Source organism: Eulemur rufifrons, chromosome 11 (genome assembly GCF_041146395.1).
Source record: "Eulemur rufifrons isolate Redbay chromosome 11, OSU_ERuf_1, whole genome shotgun sequence".
Lineage (NCBI taxonomy): Eukaryota > Metazoa > Chordata > Mammalia > Primates > Lemuridae > Eulemur > Eulemur rufifrons.
In genome coordinates this window covers 9,540,419-9,561,982 of record NC_090993.1, presented here as the reverse complement: position 1 = coordinate 9,561,982, position 21,564 = coordinate 9,540,419, and the positions used below count along the sequence as shown (strand labels likewise).

The window sequence follows — 21,564 nt, the reverse complement described above, 5'->3', positions numbered from 1 at the left end:
ACAATCAGGCACCACCACGCCCAACTAATTTTTCTGTGTTTTGTAGAGAAAGGATCTGACTCTGCTTAGGCTAGTCTAGAACTCGTGATCTCAAGCAATCCACCCAGGCCTCCCAAAGTGCTAGGATTACAGGCGTGAGCCACCACTCTAACTCCTTCCCCCCCCCCCTTTTTTGTACTAGTTCAGGATCAGATCTGTTCTTAAGAAATAGGAATCAGCGTTGGGGGGGCGGGGGGAGGTAAAATTCTTCATCCCTTTATTCAGTTAGTCACTTTGTATGAAGATGTCTCCAGCCAGTCTTTCTGTCTTCATCCCTACTTTAGTGCAGGCTAATTATATCTCATTCTAGATTATGGTAGCAGATTCCTAACTGATCTCTCTGATTCAGCCTTGTATTCTTTTTTTTTTTTTTTTTTTTTGAGACAGAGTCTCTCTCTCTGTTGCCCGGGCTAGAGTGCAGTGGCGTCATAATAGCTCAGTGCAGCCTCCGACTCCTGGGCTCAAGCAAAGTGATCCTCCTGCTTCAGCCTCCTGAGTAGCTGGAACTACAGGTGCACACCACCATGCCTGCCTAATTTTTTCCTTCTTTTGCTCAGGCTGGTGGTGTACTCCTGGCCTCGAGCGATCCTCCTGCCTTGGCCTCCCAAAGTGCTAGGATAACAGGCCTGAGCCACTGTGCCAGCCTGAGAATTTGCATTTCTAACACATTGCCAGGTGATATTGATGCTGTTGGTCCTGGGAGCATACTTTGAGAACCACTTTTCTAGTTTATATAATAGTATGATCCACAAACTCATGTCAACAAAAAAACTTAGTTACAGTATACAGGCATACCTAATACAATATGCCGAAAGTGAATTAAGCAATTGAAGGCTGCAGCGTCAACCCTTGTGTATTGTGCACCTGCCCCTTTTCCCTCAGGATATATGTGTTTACAGGGCACATTGCTCATGTACATCAACATAAGACATATTTATTACTGAAGTTTGTTTCTTATCTATTTTTAAAATAAAAAGTTCAGGATATTTTGTGTGCTCAGTGAATCTTCCTCATATCACCTGGAATTTATCATCACAGTCTAGTGGATTCTCTCTTTACCATTTTCTTAGGGAAAAGGGATTGGCAAAGGAAATGCTAGACTATTTTAAGGGCTTTATTGGCTTTTTTCTCCTTTGGGAATGCTTATGGGAGGGGATGTCATGGAAATGTTTTTCATGATTTTAGTGGGGATTGGAAAATCCTAGGGAGGCTTAACAGGAGGCTAGGTAGGTGTGGTTACCACATTAGTTAGCAGGGCAGGTTTGATAATGAAATTCTCAGTGTTCTGACCTGCATTTGATCCCTACGTAGATAAGCAACGTCGTAACTCATTTGATTGGTATAATTTTTTAAAACTCCAGATCTTATGATAAACAATCTAATGTGAACTATCCTATTAGAATGCTTCAAGATTGAATCTGTTTAGTTCTCACAGCCTGTTCAAAGAAGGCAAGATCAGGTATCCTGGAAAGTCCTTCCTATCTGCCTTCATTTAGGATACCTTGTGTGCATTTACTTAAGTAACTGTGCAATAGGTATAGAGGAATAATACTCAATTCTTAAAACTTGATGTTGGCACTGACTTAGTAATTTCTGGTAACTTAATAGAAGAACACCAGTGTGATCTAGCAGTAAGACTAGGTACATGTGGAGAGTCAGGAGATAGAATTTTGATCTAAGTATATTTCTCTACACTAATCCTGAAATTGTTTCTCTTGGTCCTAAGTGTATAGTTGGAACAGATATACTCAGCAACTAATAGAATCTTCATTTTAGCGTGAGGTAGTATGATAGGAACAGCCAAGTAAAAGCTATTTCATGCCACCATTAAAATCCTGAAAGATTCTGGGAGGGTGATCAGGAGGAAAACAACATAAAAACAGAAAGAAAGAAAAAAAAACACCTGAACCAAAAATACGCACATAAGAATTTAAGGCATTAAAAACAATCTCATTTACATTATTTTTAATATCACTGTTTATCTTGTCATAGACTATCAATTTATAAAAAGAGAATTCTCTGGATATGGTATATAAGAAAGTTCTTTCCAGTTTTAGTGATAAACTGTAATACAAATTAAGACTGCATAGGCGGCATAGACTGTATATTATTGTAAGTGATTTCATTCTTCAAAATTACTGTTCCAAGTGTCTGACTTTGTATTATAGTGAAACACACACACACACTATGGGAGGATCACTTGAGTCCATGAGTTCAAGACTGGCCTGAGCAACATAGACCCCTCTCTCTACAAAAAAATAATAAAATTAGTGGGGCATGATGAAATATGGTAATTTTATATGAATTTCAGTAATATAAAAATAATTTATCATCACTATAGTGGAGAGAGTTTTTTTTTTTAAGTTTAGGAACAATGCTATGTAAACAATGTTGATCATCTTTTCTGCCATGCTCATATCATCTTTTCTGATTCCAGGACCCATGGATAAATATAACTGCCAGGAACTTAAGATTCCAGAAAACATTTCTCCAGAATATCTGGAAAATCACCTGGCCTAGTCAAACAAAATTGCTACTTGTGGATATTTGCTGTTGATGCCCCTGTCATTCCTCTCCCTAGTCATGTATTCATAAGATTAATAGCTTAGCCGCTCATACTATTCTTGTGCTATTTCTGTCATTAATCTCTATATCATCTGATTAAGTACAAAATCTGCTTTGAAAGGAATGGTAATAATAGCAGATTAAAACAAGCATTTATTTATCGAGTGCTTATTACATATCAGGCACTATTAAGCATTTTACATATGATTTTTGGTATAACAGGTCACAACTTTATTATATATTTAATATATAAATAAGTAAATGCATTGTATATTTATTTTATTGCTGTAATCAATCCCACTTTACAAATGTGAAGCTACTCTCAGAGAAGTTAAATGACTTGTCCCAAGGGTCATATAGCTAGTAAGTTATGCACTTGTAGTTGGATCCCAGGTATTTTGATTCCAGAGCTCATGCTTTTCACCTCCCAATATAAGGTGTCTCCCAAGATAGGGTACTTTTTGAAATATAAGTAATTTTCAACTTAAGAGAAATCTCATTTAGCAGGGCTTAACTAATGTCTGCTCTTTTTGATTGAACACGTATTTCCAGAATTCTTCCCATATGTAGGTGCTATTCTAGGACGAGGGCATACAAAGATGAATAAGATGCTATTTCTGCCTTAAGTAGCTCTAGAAGACAGATAAGAATTTATTAAAATACATTGTGGAATGGTCACCTTTACAAAATGTTTGTAAATTTGGGACAAGCAAAGTCAATATATAGTGTTGTATCAGTGAGTATTGTAGCATTGGTTACCAAAGGGCTCAGTACATTAGAGCTCTGAAATTAGAATGAATTCTGTGACTTAGAGTGTTTATTACATATTGTGGGGGTCAGTTTCTTTTGGTTGCTAGACAAGTAATTGATAGTTTTTTGAGAGATCAGAGATTGCTGTTTCCTATTGATGGCTTCTTTCAAGGTCATATTCTTTTTTTAATTGAAGATTTTATTGAGATAATTGTACATTCACACAAGCTGTAAGAAATAACACAAAGAGATTGTATTGTACATTTTGCCCAGTTACCAAAAGTAACATTTTGTAAAACTCTCGCATAATATCATACACAAACACATACAGGTGATTAAATTTTAGAACTTAATATGCACACATACAAATGAGTACAAGTAAAACTTGGAAAATCTGATTGGTGGATTGACTCAATGCCAAGGTCGTATTCTTAAGAATATAAAAACTTGATCGGTGGAGGTTTTTGAGAATTTTTTTTTTTAATCAAAAAGCTCTTAGAAATGTTCTCCAAATGCATCTTTAGTTCTTACATTTTAAAATATTGTACTTTTTGCCTTCTAATCTATGTCAGTAGATATTACTAACATGTCCAGATAGATATACATGAAAACAGTGCCAATTATGGTTTCTCTTTATTCTGATTTTTGAGCTGGCTGTACCACTAGTCTCCTTTAATTTCTATATCATTGAAGTTTAAATATGTTTGAGAGTGTTGTTACTCTAAAACAGAACCATTTGCATTTGAGTAGGTTGTGACCTCACTAGCAAGATAACAAACAAGATTAACTTTGCCTGCTGAAGGCAAAGTAAGTTGGTTATCTTTGAGTTACTTGCAGAAGCTCCTTTGCTTTTTTGGTACTTAGAGCAATGTCTTAAATACAATAGGCACTTAATGTCTTCCCCAGTTTCTCTCTTAACCTCTTCACTGAAGCTGAAAATTCCAGTTAGAATGTCTCTTTTGAGTTATTTAAGTTTCCAGGAATATATAGATACTCCTCTGTTAATATCTGTGAGTATACAGATATCGCTCTGATTAATAGATGTGTATCTAAAATTTACTTATAAATGACTTGTGATTTCATCCTCTGTAAAGTAATTTAAACTTTAAGAACAATTTTAAAGGTCAGGCGCAGTGGTTCACGCCTGTAATCCCAGCACTTTGGGAGGCTGAGGCAGGAGGATTGCCTGAGCTCAGGAGTTCAATGTCAGCCTGAGCAACACAGCAAGACACTGTCTCTACAAAAAGAAAAATTAGCCGGGCATGAGTCCCAGCTACTCGGGAGGCTGAGGCAGGAGGATTGCTTGAGCCCGGGAGTTTGATGTTGCAGTGAGCTATGATCATGCCACTGCACTTTAGCTGAGGCGACAGAGTGAGGCTCTGCCTTTAAAAAAACAAACAACAAAAAAATTGTTTTAAAGAAATGTAGATAGCATCCAGAGAAGATTTTTTTGGGGAGGGGTTGAGTTTTTAAGAATATGCAATAACTTTTACAATCCAGTAAAAAATGAGTAACTCAGAAGATGGGTAAAGAACATAAATGAATACATATTACTTAACGATAATTTATTTTTAAATAATTTCAAATTTATGAAGAATTCATGTAGCCCCCTTCACCAGGTTGGCCCGTTGTTGACATTCTATCTCATTTGCTCTATATCTAATCTCCCTTCCCCAGTGTTTGTATATACATATGTACCCATCATCATTATCTTTGAATTCTTTGAGAGCAAGCGGCAAAGGTGACTGTTCTGTCATTCCTACATACTCCAGTATGTGATTCCCAACAAAAAGGACACTCTTTTACCTACCCTGTATTTAATCCTCCAAATCAGGAAATCAGCATTGGTACAACATTATCATCCTATCCACAGACCCTCCCTTTCAGATTTCACCAACTCTCCTAATGGTGTCTCTTTTTTCTTCCTATTCCATGCTTCGTCCAGGAACCGTTGGTTGTCACTTCTTCAGACTACTTGAATCGAAAACTGTTCCCCAGCTTTCCTCATATTTCATGTTCTTTAGAGTTTTAAGGAATATAAACCTTATAAATTCTGTAGAATAACTTCAACTTTTGTCTAATTTTTCTCATTACCAGGGTTGGTATACCACAGAAAGGATGCTTTTTTTGTTCTTGGCGCATAACATCATTACACCACTGATAATTCAGTAGTATTCCAAGATTATTCCAATATTCTGTTCATCAAACCACTGGTCAGCTTAGCATCTATTACAACTCTATGAATCAGCCACCTTTATGATGGTTGCCAAATGATGATTCTCTATTTCCATCAGTCCTACTACCATTTTTTTTTTTTTTTTTTTTTTTTTTTTTTTTGTTGAGACAGAGTCTCACTCTGTTGCCCAGGCTAGAGTGAGTGCCGTGGCGTCAGCTTAGCTCACAGCAACCTCAAACTCCTGGGCTCAAGCGATCCTCCTGCCTCAGCCTCCCGAGTAGCTGGGACTACAGGCATGCGCCACTATGCCCGGCTAATTTTTTCTATATAGATTTTTAGGTGTCCATATAATGTCTTTCTATTTTTAGTAGAGACGGGGTCTCGCTCAGGCTGTTCTCGAACTCCTGACCTTGAGCAATCCACCCGCCTCGGCCTCCCAGAGTGCTAGGATTACAGGCGTGAGCCACCGCGCCCGGCCTGTCCTACTACCATTATTAACATTTTACTATAAGGAAGAGCTTTCCACTTTCTGCATCTTAAAAAATTTATTCATTCATGTCAGCATGGAATCATGGGTTTCAGTTTTATTGAATGCATTTTAATTTGTTATCAATTCTTAAAGCTGAGATATAATTAATTTACAGTGGAATACATGGATCTTAAGTTGATCAGTTTGATATATGTATACTTCCCTAAGAAGATAATAGAACGACTATTTGTTTGTTTGTTTGAAATAGGGTCTCGCTCTGTTGTCTGGGCAGTGGTGTCATCGTAGCTCATTGTAACCTCAAACTCTTGGTATCATGCGATCCTCCTGCCTCAGCCTCTGGAGTAGCTGGGACTCATGCATGCCCAGCTAATTTTTCTATTTTTTTGTAGAGACACAGGGTCTTGCTGTTTCGCTCACACTGGTCTCAAACTCGGGGCCTCAAGCATTCTTCTTGCCTCAGCCTCTCAAATTGCTGGGATTACAAGTGTGAGGCATGTGTCTGGCCATATTTATTTTAATGCTCAACATTTCCCCCATTTAGCCAGTAAGAGGAACCCCTTCAAGGAGCTGCCCATGTCCCTTTGAAATATCCCCATCATTCATTGAGTATTTCCTTAGTTTATGGCACAAGATGTCTCAGATTCTTCTTGTACTTTTCTAGGCCCAGTCTTGAAATTAGCCATTTCTCCCAGGATCCTGTTTCCCTTAAATGGAGGATGTAATTTAGAAATTAAAATCTAGGCCATTGCTATGTTTTTCATGTCAGTTGCTCTTAGCCCTTCTTGGTGGACAGAACTAGGAAATACAGGGACAAACACACACATACATCTATAAGTACTTTTTTATTTTTTCTGTGTATATGTATATTACACAACTATGAATTCAAGCCATATTTTGAATTCCAGTCAAATGCTTAAACTTCTTTATAGCCTGCCCCCTTCCTTCCTTTTTAACTTCTTTGGCAGTGAGAAGCGTAGCTTTCACTATCTTTAATATATTTACTTATTTGGTCAGTCAGTTTACTTATTTGGGTGGTGTGACCAATCTTCAAGCCACGCTGCTCATCTCCTCTGTCCCTGCTCAGCTCCTACCCAGGTCCTCAGTCACAGGGTCTGACTGTGCCTCCATGTGGCTCCCCCAGACCTCCACTGCCTTGTACATTCAGCATCTGTCTTCCACCTCCTCGTGCCTCCCCAACCCTCACCCTTCACAAACCTCTGTCCTTAGTACCACATGAAAAGGAAGAGAGGAAATGGCCCCTGTGAAGATTTCAAAGTTAGGTGGCATGGTTTTATTGTCTCAATGTATTCATTTTTTTGTATAGTCCCCAAAATTGTGCATTTTAAGCTAGTTTTTAAATGCTATACCTTTTTGTATATAAGTGTGAATATTTTTTATTCATTCATTTGTTGGAATTATCCCCATTACTGTTTTAATACCTCTTTTGGATTGTTATATACAAACTAGATTCTTTTAATAGATTTATTGTCACACTGTATGTGTTTAAGTACATTTATTACTTACTGCTTTTTACCACCAAATTTAATATTCTTGTTTTCTGATTCTCCTGGCTGCTTTGGCACTGTAACTAGTTTGAATGTCTTACTCTTTTAAAGAAACTATGATACCTCAATAAAATTTCATCAAGTATGTTTTGCTTTTAAAAAATAGATCTTGAATAAATGATTATTTTTCTAGGCATTGTCAACATTAGCCAGCCATTTGAAGAATTAACTACTGTCTTTCTAAAACTTATTTTATATATTTTATGTACTACAGCACAGGGGCACATTACAGATTACTGTTGATTCATTGTGCACTTATATGCTTCCCTGGCATTTTGGCATCCTGAAAGATCATTAACTACCAATAGCTAATTTAAAAATTGCTTATGCTTTTTAGTGTTTCCATGGAATTCAACGATTTTTAGGTGCCTGTTAGGACATTTGGTAGATTGGCTAGAAAAATAATTGTTTAAGCAATGCTGGATAACTGTGAGGTAGCAGTTGCCTTGACAACTAGAAAACTGTTCTGTTTGCTAAACAAAGGGATGGTAATTTAGTAGTTTAATTTCCTTTTTGGCATGGAGGTACTACATAAAAACATCTTATTTTAGCTTCTGAGATGGTCCATATTACTGACCAAAACCAGAGAAGCCAAACAAAAAGAGAAGGTAGGAGTTTTTTCTGGATATATAGATAGTCCGTATGTCCATCAGGGTTGGTGTTGGTCAAAGGAATCTTAATTAACCTGCTGACATAATTCTTTGTATATTTCTACATTGGACCAAAGTACATTAGCCTCAGAATCCGTATATAATCTTGTCTCTCTGCCACACTAAGAGGTCATGATATACTTAGTTATGGAGCATCGCCACAAGGACTTGTCCTCTCTTGCTGTTAGAATTCAATGTGATTACTTTGTATCTGAATTGAAGAAGGGAAATATTTTAAAGAAACCCCTCGCTGCCTACCTATATATAGTTATACTAGCATTTGCTCTGTTTCTGTGGGAATTAATTCTTTATGACTTAACCCTTTTAGAATGGGCTTAAATTTTTACTGGACTTATTTAAATTTATAATCCCCCTGATTATTATATAATAATAATAATGGCCTTTATTTGGCACTCTGCTGGGCCCCGGTTCCTAAGCATTATATGTGTAGCTTCTTATTCCTCATCCCTGTGAGTAACTGTTGTATCCTGAAGCACAGAGGACTATAGCTGTTACTGTATCCAAGGCCACCTAGCTACTAGTGGTAGATTTGAACCTAGGCATCTAATTCAGTATATTCTTAATATTATACTGTCTTTCATTAATATGATAATTGCAAATAAATTGGATAATGTAGAAAAGTATTAAGAAAATTCAAAATAACCCATACTCCCATTCATGACAGATAATATACTTTTTATTGCTCTGATACAGTATCTGGAATTCCCTTCAAAATAATGAGTGTTTAAGGGAAATTGGTAGGAGTATAGATAAGACAAATTGTCTATGAGTTCATAATTGTGGAAGCCAGATTATGGGTATATGAGGAATTCATTATATTGTTCTGTCTTCTTTTGTATATGTTTGAGATATTCCTTAGTATGCCTTTTAAAAAGCAAAGAATACATACTAATTGTAAAAAACAAACAAAAAGGAATCTTTTTTAGAAACGGAAAGACTTTGAGTAAAATGTTTTCATTTACATACCCCTCCATTTCACTGGGAAAGTTCTAATAAGTTAATTCTTCTTAACCTATCTTTATTACTACTAATACAGGTTTTTCCATATGTATAATATAATGTATCCTTGATTGTTTCCTCATTCTTGCAAAAAGTATCACATTTTAAAGATTTATTGTATATATTACCAACTGTCCTGTGGTATTTTTTAAAATTAGATTTATTACTGAAAATGTTGAATTCTGAGTACTGACACTGATTGACAAAGAGAGGAAAGTGATTTAACTTTGAATTTGCACTTATTTATGGTGAGCAATCATTTAAAATGAGAATTTGCCTCTAGAACAGCGGTCCCCAACTGCTGTTTTGGCACCAGGGCCTGGTTTCATGGAAGACAATTTTTCCATGGGGCGCGTGGCGGGGTGGGGGAGGCAGAGCTCAGACAGTGATTTCATGGAAGGCAGTGTTTCCATGGGAGGGGGCCGGAGCTCAGGCGGTGGGGAGCCGATGGCTGTAAATACAGATGAAGCTTCTCTTGCTCACCACTCACCTCCTGCTGTGTGGCCTGGCTCCTAACAGGCCACGCACTGATACATACTCAGTCTGGGGATAGGGGATCACAGCTCTAGAATATTAAAAAGAAAAAAATGGAGCAGGGCCAAATCTTAATTTGTATCGATCTAATGACTTGTTTGTGCACATAGAGTGTTTCATAATATTAATAGTAATTATTGCTAGCTATTTCAAGCACAACGGAGTGCTTTTTAATGTTGACCCTATTTTCCTGATGTGGTAACTAAAGCTTAGAGAACTTGAGTAGCCTACAAAAACTCATCCAGTTAGTGTATGGCATAGAGCTTGGATTAAGACCTTGTCTTTTTGCTTTGAAAGCCTGTGTTGTTAATCAATCTGCTACATTACCTCATGTTAGATTAATGACAGAGTGATACCTTATGCCCTGCTAAAGTTACATACACAAGTCTGACCATGTTGGTTATGGATTTGATTTGGGTTTTTGTGGAAAGTCTCATTTGTATTTTGGTTAGCATTTAAAAATAGTTCCATAGTTTCACTTCTAGATGATTATATATTCTTAAAGCATTGCATTCTGACCATCTTCGTAATGCCAGTGCTTTGATGTAGTCTTGTTAAACAAATGTATATAAGATTCAAATTATTATGCTAAATGAGAATTTAGGAACAGAAACGTAACTGATCTAAAATGATGGGAAAAAAAAATAGAAGCAGAAACAAGATCAGAACATAGCCTACTGTTTTTCCTATGTTCTTTCTAATAAATTAACACTGTTCCAGCAATGCATTTCAGTTTCAGTAGCTTTCATTAGACTTTGGCTTCCCATTTCAAGTCTTTTTCTAAGGGGCATTTCCTTTATATGCTTTAAAATTTTTCTATGTGTTCTAGCTTGAATGAAGGAAAATAGTACCCTTCAAAATAATTTTCCCCCTATGATTTTTGAGGTAATTAATACCCTTCTCCTGTAAACATGGATTTTTGTGTTGGTGAGAATGGGCAGTGGTCTTAGTTTGGAGGAAAATCCTTCTGTCAGATTCAACTTTTATAAATCTGCCCAATAAGCATTTCTATAGTTAAAATGTTGCTAGTGTTTGATATGAATATTAATAAAAAATACATAAATGGGTTCATGTATAGTCATCTAAATATGTCACTATTGTATTCCCTTTTTAAAAAAATTTTTCATTAAAAATTAAACAGTTTATCATTTAAAACATAGAATATTTGTATGTTCCTGAGAAGGTACAAATGTGCAACTTTTAGTTGATTTCTTGTTTTCTTCTACACTTGATAATTTTGGGTTCCTCATTTGTTTTATCTTTTTTTTTATTTTTTTAATTTCATTTTATTTTTTTGTCTAGTCTCCGTAGAGACTGTCAAAAATTGCCAGTGCCGATTATAATTCAAATCATCGTGGTGTGGGGTATTGGGGAAAGTTTTCAGTTAGCAATAATCGCGTCTTGGGTAAACCTCATTGGCTATCATACTGCCACTGTGCAAAGCTCCTCATTCGTTTTCATTTACTTTTAGTGTACTGTTTGTCTCTGAAAATAAAATTTTACCAGTTGACCAGGAACAGTGGCTCATGCCTATAATCTCAGCACTTGGGGAGGCCAAGGCAGGAGGATTGCTTGAGACTAGGGTTTGAGACCAGCCTGGGCAACACAGTGAGATCCTGTCTCTTAAAAAAAAAATAAAAAATTAACTGGGCGTGGTGCATACCTGTAGTCCCAGCTTACTTGGGAGGTTGAGGTGGGAGGATCTCTTGAGTATGGGAGTTTGAAGCCGCGGTGTGCTTTGATTGCACCTGTGAATTGCCACTGTACTCCAGTCTGGGCAACATAGTAAGACCCCCATCTCAAAATTTTTTTTACCAGCTAATAAGGTGGGATGTGTTATTGGAAGAAGTTGCAAGTTGTGCAGAGTTATGAGCCTATGGTCATGAAGACTGCCCCACCATTTGGGCTTTTCTATCACTGACATTCAATACCACTTGAACCACCAAAGTGAATTGAAATTTCCTTAAAATTTTTCTCCTTTTTAAAAAATTTTAAAATATTTATTTGACAGGTAAAGGTTAGATATATTCAGGATGTACGACATGATGACCTGATACACCGATACATTGTATAATTATTACCACAATCAGATTAACAGATCCATCATGACCCATGCTGTACATTATATCCCCATCATTAAAATTTTTGAGTGAAGTGCTGTGAATCTCCTTTGACATTCCCGCTAAAATAAAGCCGCTAGTCTGTCTGGACTCTAACCATAATTTTGGCCAGGAAAATGTTTTAAGAGGGCTGAGACAGGTAGGTTAACTTTCAACTTTAGGTGCAAAAGCAACGTAAAATTATCAAGCTGTAGTTAATATAAAAAATTTTAAAAGTAGTAATGCAGAAATGATTATTTCTCTGTGAGGGCACACTCCTGTTATAGCATGAATGAACTGTTGTCTATTTTCCTAAATAGATTTTAAAAATTATATACTTGATATGTTTTGAGTTTTTTTTTTTTTAAAAAATGCTTTCAATGAAATACGTAGAATGTGATACAAATGACTGTTATGGAGGTCTTTGATATATTATTAATTATGGACACTTTTGTTTCAGCATTAGAACAACTTTATTTATTTTTGAGACAGGGTCTCACTCTGTCACTGAGGCTGGAGTGCAGTGGCACGACCATAGGTCACTGCAGTCTCGATCTCCTGGGCTCAAGTCATCTTCTCACCTCACTCTGCCTTGTAGCTGGGACTCCCTTGTAGCTGCCACAACACCCAGCTAATTTTTAAAATTTTTGTACAGACAGGGTCTCACTGTATTGCCCAGGCTGACCTAGAACTCCTGGCCTCAAGGGATCCTTTTTCCTTGGCTTCCCAGAGTGCTAGGATTACAGGCATGAGCCCCTGTGCCTGGTCCAGACTGGATTTCTTCATGTAGTTTTTGCCAGTAATTTGAATACATGTATTCCACTCCCCCTTTTATACTGTTGTACCTTAGAATTATCTAGGTAGAGAAGTAATAGAACTATTCTGAATTTGGGTGGCTGCCAAGATATTACAAGAGATTTTTTCAGACTTTAAGCTTTGAAGATCTGCCTGTAGCAAATGGACCCTTCTCTGTAAGTTGTCATATAGTAAATAAATACTTGAATAAATGAATGGGTGAATGGAAGGCTGTATTTGTGAGTGAGCTAATTCATACCATGGACCATATGTGTTTAATAGGAAAAAGATGTCTTTATATTTTATATGATGTATATCTAGTACATTTAAATAGGCTTTATGATAAATATTTTACTTATTTTTAATTTATAGTATTTTATAAATTGGTCTTGTTAACAAATACATTCCATAAGTACAACTTTTATAGCTTAACAAGATTAGACACACTATTCTGAAGTATGATTGTAGGAAAGAATTAGTTTAAATCTAACCATATTTGTTTACATTTTTAGGCCCTTGATGAGCCTCCTTATTTGACAGTGGGCACTGATGTGAGTGCTAAATACAGAGGAGCCTTTTGTGAAGCCAAGATCAAAACAGCAAAAAGACTTGTCAAAGTGAAGGTATAGTATTTGTAGATTTTATCAATTATGTTCAGTAGTGGATATTTAAACTGTTATTTGGTGAATGTAATAATTATTTTTCTGCAAAATGAGTTTCTAGGAGTAATGGTTGTAAAAATACCCTAAAACAAAGCATTTTTTGTGATTTTAAAGTATTCCAATTGGAATAAAATTAGATTATCACAGTTGGTATTTTGAATGCCATTTCATTATAGACTTGGTATTTGCGTTGTTAGTGTTTCAGAGCTGGAAAGGACCTTAGAATCATCCAGTTTAATTGATTAATTTTATTAAAAGAAAAATGAGGCTCAGAATGAGTTAGTGATTTCTCCTAGGCCCTTATAGCAAATTAGTGGCAGAATTGGAACTATCATAGTTCATCAATTTTAAGTCATCTCCCTCACCACTTTAACCATGAAATTGGGATGTGACTTACAATTAATAGTGTGTTAGATAACAATGAAATAAGGTACATCTAGTTGTTGATTCTTTATTCTTTGTGTTTCTTGAAAAATCTTTGTAAAGTACTTGAGTTTTGTCCTAATGCAGAAAAAAATACAGTTGCTTCCATTTTAATAAATCATCAGTGTCAAAAAACACTGGACAAGTGAAATATCTGAATGTAGCTATTTATTCATTTGTCAATAATTTATTGAGTGGTAAACCCTTTGCAAGGAACTCTGTTAGGTAGGAAGGAGGATGAGGACATGAGGATGAGGTTGACCTGATCTCTGTTCTTAAGGGATTAATAATCTAGCTTAGCAGATACCTTATAAACCATTGGTTTTAATATCACCAATTAAACAGGCTGTGTAGAGGTGTTGTATACTTCCTGTGTAAGGTATCAGAGTCTCTTCTAGAGCTTTTTCCATGCCTGAATGCCTGGGTTCTTCCCCCTTATGCATGAATGTGTTGAAAAAAGCTTCCTGGGTGATTGGAATTTGTATTCCTGCTTAAGAACCATTGTGATAAGGCCTTTGAATTAACTATAAATCTGTAGGATGCTAGTCTTGGCCCCACTCTACCTTAAGTTTCCATATGCATGGTGCTAGGTACGTGGTGCTCTTCTAGTGGCTTTTCCTGTTCTGGCTTTACACACTGGTGTTCCCTGAGCGCTCTGTTTTTTGCCACTACTATTCTAGAGGTGAAGAATTTTCTCACTTTTGCAGGGCTACTGCTAGTACTTGTAACACCTTTGTGTGAATTAGACAAAAGCCCTGCCTCCTGGGGGAGAGCCTCGTTAGCTGAGCTTGGCATGCAGATAGCATGTCTGTGCCAGCTTGAAAAGGTATTGTCTTTGGGCAGAAGCAGCGTCACTCCAGGACTCATGCTTTGGCCTGCAAAGAAAAAGGCTAGATTTTAGCCCCTGCTTTCAACTTTAGCTGATTGTCCCTGTGTGATGAATGAACCAGGAAAATGACATTATAGCACACCTGCCATTTCTTGCTATAAATGAAAGAAACAAGACTGTTAGTACCTGGCTCTGATTCCTCTATTGATAGCACAGAGTACCTTGTGCCTTGTAAATAATGGATATCTGAAAGTTAATTTTTTTGGCTGCTCTATAAATTTGTTTCTAATTTAAAGTTAATGATTTTCTCAACTGCTATGGGGGTTTATTTCTCAACCAGTTTAATTTGTTTATGATTCAAAGTTAATATATTTTCAACAAGTTTGTTGATACGTGTCTTTACCAGTTTTCATTTATTGAGCTTTTACTATGTGCTAAGCACTGTGTAAAGATACTGAAACGGTAGTCTTCAAGACTTAGTCCCCGTCTGTAAGTGGTTTGCGGTTTAAGTGAAGAACACATACTTAAACACATGATTTAAATAAAGTGTGGTAGTGCTTTTGTGTGACACAATGCCTGGGATGCTGTGGGTACAAGGCATCTCCTTTCATAGTTGGTTCGTGAGTAAACCTGTTACCTAAAATGATTATCATATTCATCTGATAAGACCACGCTAATGGTTCAATCTCTGTAAGAATTCTTTTGCCCTACATAGAGAATACAACCTTTTCTGTACTGAATCGTAGAGGGTATCTGGTTTTTTACCAGTTAATTAAAATGTAAATTTGAACCCTTTATTTTAACTTACTCTTCATGTCTGGTTTCCCATTGTCTGATTTCTGTACCGATACAGAAAATACAGTAAGGTTCTAGAGCTGGACTACCTACATTTGAATGTCACCTTTACCATATAGTAGTTCTGTGATCTTCTTGGACCATTTACTGATACTTTCTGATCCTCAGTTTTCTTAACAAAATGGGAGTAATCATACCTACCTAATAGGTTGTTGTAAAGAGTAAATGTTTGATTCTTGAGGCTGATGCTTAGTTCTCCAGTAAATGTTTGTCACTCCTGTTTATTATTAAGGTAGGCCTTCACAAAATGATGTAATACCTAATGGCCTAAGATCTCCACATCTTCCTTTCTTTCTTTCTTTTTTTTGTTTTTGGAAAAGGAATTGTACAACTAAACTAATAACTGATAGTGTCAAGTAAAGTTTGATATGTAGAACATCGAGTAATTTAGATGTCATGTCATCAGTTAGTTTAATTTTTAAAAACTGAGATACAGTGTGGGCAGTTATCTGATTAAATAATTTTTAAGTTTTTCAGTCAATCTACTGAGGGATTGGTTTTTTTTTTTTTTGGGACAGGGTCTTGCTGTGTCGCCCAGGCTGGAGTGCAGTGGTGTAATCATAGCTCACTGCAGCCTTGCTCAAACTCCTGGGCTCAAGCAATCCTCCTGCGTCAGCCTCCAGAGTAGCTGGGATTACAGGCTAGAGCCAGAGTGCCCAGCTCAGCGATTGGGATCTTGTATAAACTAGGCAGCTTTTAGTTTATATTACTTGTAATAAAAACAAATAATTAGTGTATTGATGAGCTTGTGTTGCTTGATTTTTTTTTTTTTTTGGTGGCTAATTAAATTTATAATCTCTAGGTGACATTTAGACATGATTCTTCAACAGTGGAAGTTCAGGATGACCATATAAAAGGCCCACTAAAGGTAACTCATTTGTATATTATTCATTCTAACATTTGTTTGGGAAACAATGATAATACTTCGTCATTTCCTTTTAATTCATTGGCTATTTAGTTATTGAGTTGAAAAAGTAAACATGTAGTTTTCTCTAAAAAGACTAATAGCAAAAATAGATTTATATTAAATAATGCCTGATATGGTAGTAAAACATAACAATGCATTCAGAAATGAAATGAGCATCAAGGAAGCACTGACTGCTTTTACTTACTTAACTATTTGAGTTCTATCGTGAGTTTGTTATTGAAATGTTGAATTTTTCCAGAATTAGTGGGTGATGAACTTGGGATTAGTGATGCAAGTTCCACGGTAATTTAAAAAGTGAGAAAGTTAGAAAATCAAAACTCAGAGCTTTTATTCTTTGGAGCAACTATTGGCAAATGAAATCTTTTAAGGGTCATCAGACAGTTGTAAGTTATGAGCATGTTCATACCGACAGCTAGAGAGATTTATTTCTGTGCATTAATTTTTCCTCATTGGCCAGTGAAATAAATGCTGCATTACTCTTTCTTAGTAAGCAAGCTAAAGGGAATATGTGGGTTGCCACGGTGTGCATTTTGGCCCTTTTAAATGTCTGAAAATGGACATTGGTCTGGCTAGGAGAATTTTAAGAAATACTGAGAATTGAAGGAACATTTGTAGATGTAAGAAAAATCCTTTACTGATGAAACTATACTTTTTGAGGAGTTAGATATATTTGTGTGTTTGCCAGTTTTTGTTTGTTACTGAATTTAAAACTTTTAATTGGATTCCTAGGGCATTAGTACCTTGCATATATAGTAGGTACTACAGAGGACTATAACTCTTAAGGTTTTTATTTAAATCTTGCCTTGTAAAAATTATTTTCCACCATTTCTGTTTTGTGCATCTTTACTGTTACGTATACATGTTTAGCCCTTGCAGGGACAAAGGGCCAAAAACCTGTATAGTTACAATATGATGTTAGTCACAATTTATTTAGCGCTTGCACCATGCTAAAACTTTTACACATATTATTTAATCCTCATATCAGCTGTTTATAGAAGAGGAAACTGAAGTAATTTAGCCAAGGTTTCACAGCCAATAATAGCAGAACCAAAATTCTGACAGGCTCACAGCCTGTAATTGAAACATTGTGCCCTCTGTATACTCAATACACATACATATCCATGCCTTATTTGTGTTTTTGCTCCAAAGTACAGCAACATGTCTTTTCACTGCCTGCTTACCCTGTTCACCCAGCACAGGCCCATACCAACTACAGAAAATGTTCATTCAGTATTGCAGAGGGATAGAAAAGGCAGCAACTTACTTTTGTAGCCTTAAGCCATCTTTTTCTCCTTGTACTGCTCCAGCCTCTTTGATGGTGGCGTCGTTGGTATAGTTTGCTTTTTTGGTATTTATTTTATTAAAATTTTCTTTGTATGTAATTAGGGCTGGGGACCATTTTGAAATAGGCAAGTCTATTGAATTTCGGTTTCAAAATTGCTGAAGTATCTTTCTTAGTAGATTTTTGTTTTTTGTCTCTAGATTTTGAATTGTTCCCTAATTTACTTTGTAGCTTTTCATTAGCTGATAGAAGGTGTCAGCATTTGGATAAATGTTTCTTTTAGAGGCAATAAATCTATCAGAAATGATTGTCATTTGGTCTCAATACTTTTTCAATAATGAGTTTACATGAAAACAATACTTATACCATTTGATTATTAAATTAAAAAATTAGGGGGGTAAACTCACAACTAATGGACGCGGTGAGCCTGAAATAAAAAAAAAGAAAAAATTATAGCATGTATTTATTGACTTATGTCATTTAAGGAAAGTTTTGTTAATTCCCCTGAGTTCCCTGTCCTCTTTTGGGTATTCTGTGGGGCTAAGAGTCTCTTCTGAACAAGTTTATTTTTTATCACTATAAAGACCATATAAATGTAATTGTTAGCATTTTCTTGATCAAATGTAAAATATTTGAAATGGCTGTCATTAGTGGTACATTCTAACCCTTAAGGAAACCTCAGAGCAATTTATTAATTTCCCCTAACTTTCCCCAGCCTCCTTGAAAGAAGAGTGAAAATACAGGTCAAGGATAGTCAATTTCACAGACATTGGTTCTCCCAAGTATGGTCTGATGAGCCCTGGGAGGTCCCAAGACCCTTTTAGGGTGGTTCAAAGAACAAAAATTTTCGTAATATTATTAGATATTATTAATATTTGCCTTTTTCATTATGTTAACATTTTCACTGATGGTACAAAAACATTGGTGGGTAAAACTGCTGGCTCTTTAAGTCAAGTCAGTAGTCATTTTATTCTTCACCCCCATGCACTCAGTTAAAAAAAAAAACCCAGTTTTGGTTTGTTCATTTATTTTTTAAAACTTTTTCTAACATTTAAAAAATATTTTAGGTAGGAGCTATTGTGGAAGTGAAGAATCTTGATGGTGCATATCAGGAAGCTGTTATCAATAAATTAACAGATGCGAGTTGGTACACTGTAGGTAAGAGAATAAATTTTCTTTTAAAAATGTATTTTCAATTACACAAATAAAGCTTATCTTAAAGAATACAAATAAAGTGAAATTTCCTTGACTCACTTTCTCCCTGGATGCCATAGATGTGATTAGTTAATGGTTTTTAACTTTCCAGATCTTTAAAAAATTTATTTCAAAAATGTATATATGCACATATAACATAATTTGAAATTATTTAATGTATTGTGCATTTGGATTTCTGTTTTTACTTCCAAGTATATCTTAAATTTCTTTTTTATCTTAATTATTTTTAAGTGTACGGTTATTGTTAAATATATTCACATTGTTGTATAACAAATTCCTTTAACCATAGTATGTTTCATAATACTTGATATACCATAGTTTATTTTCTTACTGATGATCTTTCCAGTTTTCTTGTTATTACAGTAAATGCTGGATTGAATGTCTTTCATATGTGCACATTATCCTAATATTTCTCTTGTGTATACACTGAGAAATAGACATAGGTTGAAGGGAAATGTACTTTTAAAACTTTTAGTGCTTGATGAAAACTGCCTTCCTAAAAGACTATATTAATTTACACTCCCATGAACAGCGTATGAGTGTATTTGTTTTCTTAATCCTTGTCAGATTTGATGTTACTAGTTTTTAAAAGCTTTTGCCAATTTGGACTCAAAGTAATATCTCAGTTTCGTCTTAATATGCCCCTCCTAGCTGGGTGTGGTGGCTCATGTTTGTATTTCTAGCACTTTTGGAGGCCGAGGTGGGAAGATCACTTGAGGCCAGGAGTTCAAAACTCACCTGAGCAACATAGTAAGACCCTCCCTGTCTCTACAAAAAGTAGAAAAATTAGCTGGGCATAGTGGCCCGTGCCTGTAGTCCCAGATACTTGGGAGGCTGAGACAGGAGGATCATTTGAGCCCAGGAGTTGAAGGTTACAGTGAGCTGTGATGATGCCTCTGCACTGAGACCCTGCCTCCAAAATAAAAAGAATAAAAATGCCCCTCCCAGGATTACTTAATGAGATTGAACATCTTTTCATATATGTTTATTGATAGGAACATGGTTTGATTTGTATGTTCTCTGTTGTGAATTGCTGGTTCTTCCCATTCTCCTTCTTTTTCCTCTTAGGATGATAAATCTTTTTCCCATTATTTTGAGGATATGAGTTCTTTGTATATTCTGAATATTACCTTTGGTACTTTAATTGCAAATATTTTTCTCCTTTTCCTTTATTTTTATCTCTTTCTAATTTTCATGTGGTCAATTTTTGTGTGGTGACGTTTTCCTTTCTAGTTTTAGTTTTGAATGCTGTTCAAGAAGGTCTTCCTTCCATCGTTGTTATAAATCCATTTTCTAATGTCTTCTACAATTCATTTATGCTTTTATATTTGTTTTAAAAATAGGTTTTTATTTTGCCTACAGTACATTTTTTCAAACCCTCTGAAATAATGATTGAATATTATTTTTTCTAAATAGTCATTATCCCAGTATTATTTATTAAATGGTAATAATTCTTACTAATTAATGACCTCAGAGATGATTATAAACACCTAGTAAAATGTCTTTGGTGATGTCAGAATTTGATAGAGTTTTGAAATACTATAGATGAGTGTTTATATTTTTGGGGGCTGAGAAAACCTGGCGAAACAAGGGAAAATTATTTCATTTTGAGACATAAGGAAATATTTGACTTTATGTAAGTTGGAAGACTGAAGGCAATTCTGTGTAGTAAGTATAGATGGTAATTAGGTGTAGTTGTCCCACAAGTGTGGCACTTTTATTGTATATTTTAATTATAAATTTAAAAAATGTACTAAAAGTTATTTATCCAGTTCGACAGAATATAAAGTATTATATAATATATAAGAATCTAATTTTGATAGTAACACAAAAACTGTGTAATTTTTAAAATCGAGGCCTGATAACTTTATTTAAAATAGATGTACGTTTTTTCCGTGATTTCTAAGGAATGTAATATGTCCTAAAATTATGCATATGGTACAAATATGGGCATAGTCTATGTGTGGTAAGTTTGTAGTAATTTTGTTGGGACATGTTAGTTTTTTATTTTTAATTGCTTAAAAATCTTTTCCAGCTTTATTAAGATTAATTCACTAGTAAAATTGTATGAATTTAAAGTACATGTCATAACTAATGAAGACAGAGTAAGAAAAAAAATAAAGTACAACATGATGATTTGACATACATGTACATTGTGAAATGATTACCACAATCAAGTCAGGTAACATTTCCATCACCTTTTAGTAGACATTTTAGTACTTTAAATCAGTAATTATCTTTTTTTGTTTTTGAGAAAGGGTTTTGCTATGTCATCCGGGCTAGAGTGCAGTGGCATCATCATAGCTTACTGCAACCTCAAGCTCCTGGGCTCGAGCGATGCTCCTGCTTCAACCTCCTGCCTCAGCCTCCCGAGTAGCTGGGACTACAGGCATGAGCCACCACGCCCAGCCTAAATCAGTAACTTCCAACCAGGGGTAAATTTGCTGCCCCCTCCCAATTTGGCAACGTCTAGAGACATGCTAGGTTGTCACAACTGGGAAAGGAGGCGCCACTGCCATCTAGTGGGTAGAGGCCGAGATACTGCTGAATATCCTGCAATGCACAGGACAAGCCTGTCACACCAGAAATTTTTATCTGGTTCAGTGTATCAGTAGTGCTGAGGTTGAAAAAACCCTGCTTTAGATAATGAAAATACAATCTTTTTTTTAAGGGTCAGTCTTACTATA

The 21,564-nt window shown here is 35.7% G+C and overlaps 1 protein-coding gene and 1 non-coding gene across 5 annotated transcripts in view; one reads left to right on the top strand and one right to left on the bottom strand.

Annotated features, from left to right (window-relative positions):
- Positions 1-21,564, top strand: part of ARID4B (AT-rich interaction domain 4B) — a 129,286-nt gene that overhangs the window by 31,304 nt on the left and 76,418 nt on the right. For all 4 annotated transcript variants that reach the window (XR_011235181.1, XM_069484562.1, XM_069484559.1 and 1 more), the window contains exons 3-5: positions 13,196-13,306; positions 16,255-16,320; positions 18,730-18,820. Coding sequence is in view for 3 of the 4 variants with exons in the window: in XM_069484562.1 (XP_069340663.1) it covers positions 13,196-13,306; positions 16,255-16,320; positions 18,730-18,820 (268 nt within the window). In the remaining variant the exon portion in view is untranslated. The remainder of the gene's footprint in view (positions 1-13,195; positions 13,307-16,254; positions 16,321-18,729; positions 18,821-21,564) is intronic.
- Positions 11,092-11,234, bottom strand: LOC138393518 (U4 spliceosomal RNA). The gene has a single exon (XR_011235198.1). It is a non-coding gene; the product is annotated as a U4 spliceosomal RNA (small nuclear RNA).